This window comes from Orycteropus afer, unplaced genomic scaffold (genome assembly GCF_000298275.1).
Source record: "Orycteropus afer afer isolate SDZICR_OR568_19922 unplaced genomic scaffold, OryAfe1.0 scaffold00053, whole genome shotgun sequence".
Lineage (NCBI taxonomy): Eukaryota > Metazoa > Chordata > Mammalia > Tubulidentata > Orycteropodidae > Orycteropus > Orycteropus afer.
The window spans coordinates 10,258,885-10,272,055 of NW_006921640.1; the positions used below are offsets into that span (position 1 = coordinate 10,258,885).

At 38.4% G+C, this 13,171-nt stretch overlaps 1 protein-coding gene across 1 annotated transcript in view; it reads right to left on the minus strand.

Moving 5' to 3' along the window:
* Nucleotides 1-12,921, minus strand: part of BNIP3L (BCL2 interacting protein 3 like) — a 33,687-nt gene extending 20,766 nt beyond the window's left edge. The window contains exons 1-3 of the mRNA XM_042780674.1: nucleotides 12,822-12,921; nucleotides 12,576-12,620; nucleotides 429-612 (exon numbers count right to left, since the gene is read on the minus strand). Of these exons, the coding sequence (XP_042636608.1) occupies nucleotides 429-612; nucleotides 12,576-12,620; nucleotides 12,822-12,921 (329 nt within the window). The remainder of the gene's footprint in view (nucleotides 1-428; nucleotides 613-12,575; nucleotides 12,621-12,821) is intronic.
* Nucleotides 12,922-13,171: the final 250 nt, after the last annotated feature.

Consider the following 13,171-nt stretch of genomic DNA (forward strand, 5'->3'; position numbering starts at 1 on the left):
TGGAGGGATGGTCACTGGGGAGAGGTAACTATGGGGAGGATGTGGGAGGGGAGCTGTTGCATTGTGGTAAACTGTGGTCAATGACATGCGACAAAGTATATGTGAACTGCTGTATGGAAAGCGAATTTGCTCTGTAAATCTTCACCCAAATCACAATAAATAAAATAAAATTAAAAAAAAAAAATTTAAGCAAATGAATTGTAGACAAGCTGAAATTCATCTCGCTGATGGGAAAAAACAAAAAACCAAACTCACTGCCGTTGAGTCAGTTCCGACTCACAGCGACCCCTCCTTGGGTTTCTGAGGTGGTTATTACTACAGAAGTAGATTGCCCAACCTTCCTTCCAAGGAGTGGACCTTGTAAAATCAAAACTCATTTGGGCAATCCATCTGTTTCCAGAATCTACAAAAACACAGATCTCACTTACCTGTCACAGTGAGAACTGCCCCTTGAACTACTCTGTCCTGATTCATGTTGTGCATCCAAAAGAATCTTCTCCATGTCTCCATTGTGGATAGAGGATGAGGAAGGTACATGTTCTAGCCCCCCATTTTTCCCATTGCCATTATCATTGCCATTGCTGCTGTTCATTGGCAGCTCCACCCAGGAACCTGTTGGACAAGTCAGATAAGTTAACCACAGCAGAACTGAAATCTGTCACGTGCACACAGATGTGAATATGGTGAATTCAGATAAGAATTCTGACTTGCCTCAAACCAACACAAAAGCAGTCTGAAGAAAATAAACAAGAAGCAGTAATACAGGATACAAGAATAACAATACAGAAGGTGACTACATAATACAAGACGCAATACACAATTCCATTCTAAAGTATATGCTATAATTCAATCCAGGTTCAATCCAGAACAAGCTGGAACTCTCAAAAGTAACCTTAAAATTACTCTCTGTGCTATTTCTCTCTCTAGTTAAAAGTTTAGTTTATGTACAATTAACAGTAACCAAAAATTTTGAGTTTGTTTTTCAGAAAATACACATTTTATTACAAGATAGGCTAATTTAATTTTTAGATTTATTTATATACACACACACACACACACACACATATATACATTCCATACTCTATATCAGCTATTTACTTATATCCTGTCCAAAAATAGAATAAACATATGGCTTAGAAAATTCATAAAGGTCATTTAAACCTATACAAACAACTGGGAAAGTCCTAGAGAGGGAATTTAAATATGATCACAAAAATTTAAATTGTGAACAAATCTGGAGCATAAAATAAATACAGCTGCCTCTTGACTGAGGTGATACTACTAAAAATTCTGAAAAAAAGCTTTAGCTCTATCCCACACATTAATTTCCTTTTCTTTATACTTCACTTTTCCTATTCTTCCTCCTTTTTCTATACACTAAACATACCAAACATACCTTGTGAACTTGTCTCTCTTCTCTTCTCTCCCAAGAGTTCTTATTTTCTAGGGTCTTCATTAATTTTTGTTGGTTTCAGTGGAGAAACAACTATGCCATCTGCTATAAGCAGACATTAACTTTTCTCGGGCAGATAGCAGAAGGGGGTGGAGCCACAGGGAAAAAAGAAGTGGCAATGGTAATCTGGATAGGTCTTGAAAATATTTATTGGTCCAATGAGTTTGTTGAACACATTTAGGTGCTTTAATTTTAATAAGAATTGGTAACAGCAGCCAATAAACCATCTTCAAACACATTCAGGTGCTTTAATTTTAATAAGAATTGATAACAGCAGCCAATAAACTATCTTCAAAACAAAAAGAAGGTAGTTTATTGGCTGCTGTTATCAATTCTTATTAAAACTAAAGCACCTAAATGTGTTCAACAAAGCTCTGGTAGCGTAGGACCTAAGGCACTTGACTGCCCATCAGAAGGCTGGTGGTTCAAACCCACCAGCCACTCCTCAGAAGGAAGGTTGGGCAATCTACTTCCGTAGTGATAAAGCCTCGGAAACCCAAGGAGGGGTCACTATAAGTCAGGTCCGACTCGAGGGCATATAACAACAACAATAAATTTTGTTTCAAAAAATATGTCATAATCAAGCAGGCTGGTGAGGCCATTCCTCTAAACTCTCAGTGTAAGTGTGAGAGTTGTTCCCCTGCTAAACAATCTTCCATCAGTAAATCAGAAATAATCACCAAAACAGACTCACACTCTGTAACTATACCAGACCTAGAACTGAATTCAATTATCATCCTTACAGGAAGGAAAAGCTCAAAGGCAGTCCTGCTTAGTAAACTGACTCCACCAAGATACATAATCTTCTAAGAGGTTCCTCATTTGTAAAACAGAGAATAACACATTATCAGCAAAGTTCCTACCTTACAAGGCTGTTATAAGGATTAAATGTAGTAATATAGTATAATATGCCTAGTAAAGAGCAGATGCCCAGTCATATGCTAGTTATGCTCAGTTATATGTAAGTTAAAGAAGTTTATATTTGTAATTTACTTAAAAAAGGGTGTTTGCTAAATAAAAATTAAGTTACTTTTTCTTCCCTTTCTTCCCTTATCTATTTATGGCAACCTCAGTGGCTTTCATAGCCCCACATCAGTCGACCTGACTCATGGTAACCCCATGTAACAGAGCAGAACTGTGTTCCATAGATTTTCTTTTTTTTTCACTTTGGTATTAAACCTTCAAATTTGTGCGTGTGTGTGTGTGTGATTTGGGTGAAGATTTACAGAGCAAATTCACTTTCCATACAGCAGTTCACATAGACAAAGTTTTTTTAATGCATTTTATTGAAATATAATTTATGCACAGTGAAATACACAAAACCAAAGTGACATGGGTCAATGCATATATATATATGGTTTTTTTTTTTTTTTTTGCAGTGTTTCCTCCCCTCCCCTCCCTGGTAACCAACAAAGAAAGTTTCCTTGCATATATAAACCTTTCCTTGAGCCTCCATAACAATGAACTAATACTATATTTGTACTTCTGTGACTGACTTATTTCACTCAGCATAATGTCCTCCAAGTTCATCCATATTATGCAGTGTTTTGCAGACTCTACATTATTCTTTAGTGCTGCACAGCATTCCATTATGTGTATGTACCACAGTTTGGTCATCCACTCTTCCACTATAAATCTTAGAGATAAGTCCCCTGCCAAATTTGTCAATATTGGCAAATATGAATTTGTTGTGTCATTTCTGTTACATGCTTTCTCGTGGTGTTGATTTCTTTGTTCCATATAATTTTCTATGCTGAGCTCATTTTGTTTATAAATTGTGTTATCACTTCCTTTGTTGCTACTGTTTTAGTATTTGCTAAATACTTGTGCTGGTCCTATTTTTTATTTTGATGTGAAGGTTTATCATTTTTCTTTGCGGTTACCCTGTGATTTATAGTTTTCTTCTCAAGTTTAGAAAACTCCGTTCTATCTTGTAGTTGTCTTGACTTCCCTACCATGTAGAAGTTCTGTAAGTTTTTTCCCTCTTTGGTTTGTTGTTGTCCTCATCTGCCAATTGATGTCTCTGGTTCCCTGTTTACAATCTTGTAAGCTTATTATTTTACTTTGGATACTTCCATAGCTGGGTTGGTTTCTGGGTTATATCATCATGTGTGTTAATGGTCACTTGTTGGCTGCTGTTGCTTCTCTGTCCAAAAGGCACCCTTTAGCATCTTTGTAAGGTTGGTCTGGTTTTAACAAATTCCTGCTTATCAGGAAATATCCTAATTTTACCATCATATTGAGGGACAATTTTGCTGGGTTCATAATTCTTGGTTGGAAATTTTTCTCTTTCAGGGTTTTATATGTATCATCCCATTGTCTTCTCGCCTGCATGGCTTCTGTCGAGAAATCCGTGCTTAGTCATATTGGTTGCCCCTTGTAGGTAACTTTGTTTTTCCTGTGCTGCTCTCATAATTCTTTCTTTGTCTTTGGTTTTGGTTAGTTTGATGATGATATGTCTGGGTGATTTTCTTTTGGGGTCAATCCTGTTTGGGGTTTGTTGGACTTCCAGAATGGACATATTCTCATCTTTCATCATACCAGGAAAATTCTCTTCCACCAAATCTTCAACAATTTTCTCTGTGGTTTTATTCATCTCTTCCTGTTCTGGAATTCTGATTACACACGGGTTATTCCTTTTGATGGTATCCCCAGATGAACCTTAGGCTTTCTTCATTTTCTTTTGATCTTTTTTCTGATTTATCCCTTTCCAAAGAAGTGTTCAAGTATTTGCCTTCAATCTCCCTGATTGTCTTCTATTGATTCAATTCTGCTCCTCTGCCCATTCAATGTCTTACCTATTTCTGAAAATTTGGTATTAATCTTCTGGATTTATGTGTGTAGATTTTGTATCATTCTAATTTTTCATTTATTTTGTCAATTTGCTCTTTTATTGTCTTTTGAAATTGTTCCAGGGTTTTCTCTGTGTTTTCCTTGATCTGTGTCTCAATTCATTGAAGATACCTAAATATAATTGTTTTGAATTCCTTATCAGGGAGTTCCAATGCTGCCTCTTCCTCAGTGATGTGTTTTGGGTCTGTGTCCTAGTCCCTTGTTTCTCCTGCTTTATCTTGCTTCTTTGTGTAGACTGTGATGCTCTGTTGTCTCTGAGGCATTGTGACGTTTTTGTGTTTATATTTAATTGGTGATTATATGTTGGAGGGACTTGCCAACGATTTTTGTTTTGTGTGTTATCTACACAAGCAAGGTACTGTGCTCCTCTATTTGCTAGTTGACAACACTTATACACTTAGCACCTGTCTCCTTTCCTGTTGTCAGCCTCTCTTATGTCCCTGCCGACCTTGGCAAACAGAGCCTATTCTTAGGTCCCTGAAATGTGAATGAGAACGCTATCACTTTAAAATCCAAAATGGTTGCCACTTGTAGAGATTCAAAATGGCTGCACCCTTGGTCACTTTAAATATCCAAAATGGCCACCACTTGTAAAAACGCAAAATGGCTGTACCCTCAGGTACTTTAAATATCCAAAATGGCTGCGAAGTGTAAACAATCAAAATGGTGGTGCCCTCCAGACAGCAGAAAGTCAACAGCTCAGGTTGTCTCCCTCCTTGCTGTTTCCCTTCCTAGTCCAAGGCCACCAGTGTAGTCATCTCTGCAGCCCTTGGTGACCAGAGCTGATCTTTAGGTCAATTCTCAGGTCCCAACACCACTTGGAAATAATCAGGCGGTTGGTCCCGTCAGAGTAGCTGACAGTCCTCACCTCCGACCATCTCTGTACTCATTATTTTCATTCAGGTTTTTCTACTAGTTGGTACCTACTCCACTTCTGTATAGTTCCTTTCAAAGGGCCCCAGGATTATATTCTGTATCTCTGTCAATTGTTTTTATTCTTTGTTGAAGAGGGTCTGTGTCACTTGTCTGCCTGTTCCTCCATCTTACCAGAAGTCTCCTCCATAGATTTTCAAGGGCTGATTTTTAAGAAGTAGACTGCCAGTCTCTCTTCCGAGGCAACTCTGAGGGGACTCATACCTACAATCTTCTGCTTAGCAGCAGAGTGCATTTATTGTTTGCACCACCCAGGGTCTCCATCACAGTCCCCATAATCACTATCAATTCCTTGGATCTGTACTGCCAAACAACAAAGCTGCATGACATCTCCTCTATAGTCTACTTCCATGCACAGCCAAAAAGGGACCCTGACAAGATAGGAATAAAACTGGATCAACCAATTCAGCTAGCAAAGTGGATAAATAGGTAGATGGGCAAGATGATCAGATATAGGTAGGCAAACAGGACTATACCCATGGCCGCATACAGGTTTAGCAGACAACATTTCTACACATGTAGTTGTATGTGATACAAAAATATCCATATAGATAGTAGAACTAACAAGGGTCAAAGTTATGAAAACTTCTTAGCCATATAACCAAAACACCTTGAGTCAATTGCTGGGGCTACAGGCTCAGGACCAAAGTTCCAGGGTACATTAAGGTCAGATGGCATAACATGGTCCAACGACACTGTTCTACATCCTACTTTGGTAAGTAGTGACTGGGGCCTTAAAAGCTTGCGAGTGTCCATCTAAGATGCAACTATTGGTTTCTTCTCATCTGGAGCAAAGAACAGTGAAGAGAATCAAAAACACATGGAAACAATTAGTTCAAGCAACTAGTGGACCATGTGAACCTCACTCTCCATGACCTTGAGACCAGAAAAACTACATGGTATCTGGCTATCACTGTCAACCACTCTGAAAGGGATACTGGAAAATGCTGGACAGAGTGGGAGAAAACTGTGGAACAAAATTTGAAGTAATATAAAAGAACAGGCTAACTGGTCTGATAGAGACTGGAAGAACCCCCAAGGCTATGGCCAATAGTCAATCTTCACATCTGGTACTGAACTCACTTCCAGGGCTCAACTTTTAGCCAAATGATAGACAGACCTATAAGGTGAACAATAACACCAGAGGGAGATATACACTCCTTAAAACAATCAACCGTAAGAGGTGAAAAGGGCAGCATCTGCCCAGGGATAAAGCTCAGAAGGCAAGAATGGACAAGAAAGGATAAAGCGAAACTGTACCCACAGGGAGGAAATGGAAAAAATGCTGTTACATTGTGGGAATTGCAATCAATGTCATGAAACAAAACGTGAATGAACTGTGGAATGGAAAACCAATTTGCTTCAAAACTTCCACCCAAATCACAATAAAAAAATTAAAAAAAAAAAAAAATTCAACTAGTAAACCTAAGATACAGCTAGCTCTGAAAATAAATTAATATTTGAAGAGCCTCTGTATTTAAAAAATATGACAAAACATCTCTACATTTAGAGCTTTGCAAAATATTCTAACTAGCAAGAGGGAAGGAGAATGAATATTGGTAAGTGATAAATTTTTTTTCTACTCCCACTGTTTCTAGGATTTTCAAACTTATTTTTAAACCAATGGAGCCAGTTCTTCTTGTACAGAAGCCCAACATGTAAAATAAACAAAACAAAAAACCAGAGCTGCTTTGACAGAAGCAGAACTAAGAACCAGGAGTTCCAGATGGGTCTCTATGAAAACCAGTCTTCCTTAAAACACAATTAACATTCACTTGAAGTATTTGATCAAAGAGAAAAAAGGCTGTTAACAATACCAGGTTTTCTGAACCTTCATGTTTTGAAGGTCTTTCAAGCCATTATCCGAATTCTACTTTCTGCACTAAAAATATATAAACAATCATAACCTGACATATATTTTAGGAACCTGAGAAGACATGATCTAGAAAATATTAATAAAAATTATCTCTGTGGTTACCTTAACACCTTGTAGCATAACTAAGATTTCTACTTAAGGCAAACAATATTTGTTTGCTATATATTACCATACTGGTTAAGAGCACACACTGGAGCCAGACTCCCACTCTACCTCCTACCAGCTGTTACACCACAGACATTTAACTAATCTCTTTGTGCCTAAATTGCCTCACCTATAAAAAGGGACAATAACTGTATCTACCGCATAGGGTTGTTATGAAGATTAAATGAATAAAGTACACAGAAAAACTAGAAAGGTGCCTAGTACGTGGTAAGTGCTATGGTAGCGTTAGCAATTATAATTATACTCCATCATTCTAAAAAAAACTACAAAAATAATGTGCTCACTTAAGGGCCAGTGAGTTTCTGTTAAGGATGATGAAAAAACTGGAAACAGGTACAAGTGACGGTTGCACAACACAGTGAATATAATTAATGTCACTGAATAATACATGTAAAAGAGGTTGAAATAATAAATGCTGTTATATATATTTTTACCACAATAGAAAAAATATTTGTTTCTCCAAAATGTAAACATCAGCACGTAAAGTAAAAATCTCTCTCCTCCCAGGCTCTCATTCCTACTCACATAGGGCACTTTCACATAAAGACTTCCAGAGTTTTTCCAATACAAATGTGATTTTGCTTTTGTTTTACAAAAATGGAAGTATACTGTACATGTTTTCTGTAAGAGTGTTTTTCACCAACTCATAGATGTTTTTCAATGTCAATGCATATTAACTTACCTCATTCTTTTGAACAACTGCATTATATCCCATCATAAAGCTATACCATTCTTTAACAATTACTCAAATGGTAATGGTTTAATTATTACCCAAATGATTATGGTTTTAACCATTACCCAAATGACTGTCTAACACTTTACTACAAGCAGGGCTTCACCCAACGTTCTGGAAGGCAGTTTGGCAATATGCATGAAAAGCCTTTAAAAGGTAATCTTTCCTTTAACTTAGTAATTCTTTTCCAGAAATATCCATGGCAATAGAAAAGTGCTGCAGAGAAAATTAGGTACAAAGATATTACCCTCCCCAAAGAAACCACTTCCATCGAGTTGATTGTGACTCACAGCAACCCTTTAAGACAGAGTAGAACTGTCCCACAGGGTTTCCAAGGCTGTAAATCTTTACGGGAGCAGGTAACCTCATCTTTCTCCTGTAGAGTGACTGGTGGGTTCAAACCACCAACCTTTTATCTAGCAGCCAATTGCCTTAACCACTGTGCCACCAGACGTCCTTAGATATTAAGAGGCTACATATTTGCTTTATCTTTTAAGGAAAATGAAAAAGTAAACTTGTCTATTTCAATAAATTAACTACATATGCCTTTCCCCATCACCTAATTAATTCTTGATTTATACCCTCAGAATTTCTTAATGTTCTAACTCTACCAATCCTCACAAAGTCCCTATTACTTGAAAAGAAACAAGACAAGTTATGAGGATTGTGCTGTCCAAGTAAGACAAAGTAAAAAAAAACTCACAGTGAATTCTTTTCCTAATAAGCTTTAAAATTAAAACCTGTACACTCTTTATTATATTCCAAGATACTTATAAACTGAAAATTGTTCTCTTATACCAGTTTATATATAAAAAAACAAAAACCAAACTCACTGCCGTCGAGTTGATTCTAACTCATAGCAACCCCTCTGGTGGCCTAGTGCCTAAGTCATTTATTTGATCACTAACCAGAAGGCTGATGGTTCAAACCCACCAGCCACTCCTCAGAAGGAAGACTGGGCAATCTACTTCTGTAGAGATACTGCCTCGAAACCCAAGGAGGGGCCACTATGAGTCAGAATTGACTCAATGACAGTGAGTTTGCTTTTTTTTTTCTTTTATGACTACGGAAGCAGATTGCCCAGTCTTTCTTCTGAGGAGTAGCTAGTGGGTTTGAACCATCAGCCTTCTGGTTTGCAGTCAAATGCCTTCGGCACTATGCCACCAGAACTCCCTGTACATACATATAATAATGTACTTTCTGGTTTAAACCTTTGAGAATAGCTAAAGAGAGTCTCAGAGAAACATGTTTCTAAATTTTTAATATAATAGATCCTAAAGGTTTCTCAAATAGTCGTGACTACCTTCATGACTGTACATTGTATATTCTTTAGTTTTAAAATCCCCAATTCAATTCCTCTCCTCAAGAAGAGGGGTTTAAAGGAAATGGAGAGAAGTAGTTCTACTCATTTTTTCCCTATCCTTTCAAGGCTCTCTCTTCCTAACCAGTGGTGACATATTTCATTGTATTTTACCTTCTTTCCTCAAAACCTTTATTTTAAGTGTCTGATGTGGAAATCCAGACCAATAGTCACTGGCATTTAAAAAAAAAAAAAAAAAAAGTTTGGTCTTTTTTTTGAAGAAGTAAGTACTTACACACAGGTTACTTAAATTCTTAATAGTGTTACAATGCAGTGAATTTTTAATGTGTCACAACCTTAAAAACCTTCTTGCCACACTCAGGAAGCAAGTATATCATGGTTGAAGAAGTTTAAAAAGAAGAAAAAAAGGCTGGATCTGCTTACTCCCATATTTAACAACAACAAGAATTATACTACTCCCTTGACTTTTCTTACTTACTGAATCTTATGACATGAATTACAACTATACAAATATTAACTAACTTGATGTTTCTGTTAAGAATAAAACTAGCAACTGGAAAACATCCTTTTATCTTTGGAAGTACTGTAGGTCATATACTTGTCCACTAATTTGCAATAAAAGTGAACAGCCCACCTATAGCAGTAAAACAAAAAGATAAATAAATCAGGTTTTAGTATTGCAACTATTTCAATATTTTGCTACTGAAACTCTGCTTTTGACTCTTGAACTAAAGACAACATCCCAAGCCAGAGATAATCTGTACAATGAGTTTCATCTACTATTATTCATAGCTGTGCAACATTACCCAACAAAGTATTTCAATTTATCTGCAGTTTGGATAGTTTTAGATGCCTGAATAAGCTGTTTTGCTCAGTGCAAAAATCACATGAATGAATCAATAAGGCTTCCTGTTTTGTTCAGACTACTGTCATGTAATGAGCCAAAAAAGAGGCAAAAGGGACGTAATTAAATATGGCATTATCTAGAAAGCTCTTCTGTAACTTTCAAAAAGCTCACTGTACTCCAAATAGGATATTTTCTATCTAGTAGATTTCCCAAATAAACAGTTTGATATCATACGTAGGTTGACTATTCTTCCACTTCAATAAGTGCTTATACTAATGTACCAACCACTGATTGGCCAACGACATCAGACCATTCCTAGGTCTCTCTGACACAGGCACAATCAATCACGTAGAGCTCATGCTTATTTTTTTGAAACAGTCAAAGGAAAATTAAAATCCTTTTTTTATGAAATCATGACTGCATAGTAACCAAATAGATAACTTGGAAATATCATGGACAAGACTGAAGGCAATTAAGAAATAAAGTACTGGAAAGATACAGATAGGCAAATCACCTTCGTACATTGAGTAAAATAACAGTGAGAGAATAAATAATATATAGTTAAAAGATTCTGGGCCACTGAAACAGAAGAGTACCAAAAGATGTACTAGATTGGCTTAAAGTCAGAATCTGAGTTCTGTGGTAAACTCGGGAAAACACCTTATTTTAGATAAATTCTAATCTCAGCTCCTTCACATATGAATAGGAGGGAACAAGTATTTCTAAAACATCTCTTCCCATTCTAAATCCCATGCTCTTAAGAGTGTATGCTAAAAACAGTAAATCAATTAAGAATGCACGTTAATATGTGATACAAGTAACATTTAAAGACACATAAATTAATCCTCATTTATTGTGAGAAATAATATAGAAATACTCCAGAATACAAACTGAAAAGACATTTGAAAGATTAAAAAAGAAAAGTTAACACTTAAAGAATTAACCGGTTAAAAGATGGAAAGGAGCTCTCGTGGCACAATAATTTTCTATTGCCAACATAAAGGTCGGTGGTTTGAATTCACTCAGCAGCAGGAACAAGAACTCAGGATATGGTTCTGAAATGATTACAACCTAGAAAACCTTCCCCTGGAATCTGAAAACCAAACAGTTTAGCTTAACTAGTAAACAGTGACTGTGTTAAGCATTGTGCCCTTTTAAGATCTATGTGGGATCATATTGACAACAACTCATTATTCGATAGGAACCATAGGGAGCAGTGAGTTTATATTAATAGAGGAGGAAAACTGGGGGTGGGGAAGGTGAGAAGGGTTGTAAAACTCAAAGAATGTAATCAATGTTACTAAACTGTGTATGTAAAAACTGTTGGTGTATTTTTTGCTGTGTATGTTCTCAACAACAAAAATTAAAGTTGGAGAAGAAGCAACATACAATGAATGCATCTTAAAATATTCAGATTCTATCCTCATCCTTAAGAGCAGGAATTATCTTTTCCCTAAAGTAATTTTTGGGGCCTCGTTGGAAAAACCTTCCTCTTATGATAAAAGATAACGCCTTGAAATAACCTTTAAGCATCCAAATTATGTTCAAACGATTTCATATGGCAATATGCTAACAACACAACTATCTCTTTCATATGTGATGCGTTACAAAAAGACACGAACCTTTCCAAAAAGACTCAGCTCTAAAAACTGGAAATAACATTAGAATGAGATGTTTGAGCACCAGAATGTTACGAAGCAACTGCAGTAGGTCGTAACTTAATATTGCTCACTAACTTTCAACTATTTGTTTATGAGTTTTCAATTCCATATTTGAAAATTCATTTCCTCAGACGTGATTTGTGCAATCTTGGACAGTTCAAAAGGATGTTTATAACAGAGTTCCTGGGAGACAATCTAGTCTTTAAAAAACATTACTTCAGCAACTTTGAAAAATCTCCACCCCCCCCGGGAAAAAAAAAAAAACAAGTAACACAGCTTCATCGCCTCCACACACGACTGAAGTAACCGTTAAATTACCCAATGGTTTTTCCTGACCAGACTGTGGTAACAAAGGAACGCAACCAGAGGGCACACGTTCCAAACCCTAGGGGTAGCCCAATTCAGCGACATTAGCTAGCTGATGCAGAAGCTTAAGCTCCACTACACACCTGATCTTGGACACGTCCCTCAGTTTTCCTCCCCTCGGTCGCCCTTCCCTCCGCTACCGCCCTCCCGTCCATCCCCCGACATCTACGCCGCACGTCCCCATCTCTTCCCACGTCCACTCCGGGGCCCGCTCCGCCCACCTTCCCCGCCTTTTCCTTCCTCCCCGCGCCCGAAGGTCCGCCCCCTCCAGGCCTCGATTGGCTCCGCTTAAGCGGACCCACCACAGGTGGAGGCGCCTTGTTCTACACCTCTCAGGGCGCCCGAACCCTCGTCTCTTCCCACCCACCTGCACTCCCCAACACCGAACAAAAACAGTCCCCAACTAAATAACCTAGAAGGTAAGGGGGATAGGCGAAAAGGAAGACAAGAACTCATCCTGACAGGTGATGGGAGCTGTCAGTCATCTCAACATCCTCAGTCTTGACCAATAGACTGCCTTCTCCTCCCGCCCCCCGCTCTAAGCTTGAGGTGGCGGCCAGACCAGCTCCTCCTCCCCCATCCCTTTTACCAATCCCGCCGGGCCAGCACTCACTGTTGAGACCGGCTGGCGGTGGCAAAGACTGTTCGCTTTCTTCGCAGTTGTTGTTGTTGTTGTGCAGGGGCGGCGGCTGCTCTACTAAATTAGACGACATTGTCGTGCGGCTGTGGGAGCTGCGGCCGCGGCAGGACCGTCCCTGGTTCTCGGGCAGCAACACAACAAGCCGAGTCCCCCGCCCCCTTTTCCGCGCCTGCGCAGACCCTCCCCTGCTTATGACGTAAGGGCCCGTCAGGCCACGTGATAACAACACAACAAGTGACGGGGCGGAGGGAAGGGCGTTCCCATGCGAGCCACGGACTTGGGGACGCGAGAGTTGCGCTTACGCCCGCGCCAGGAATTAATTC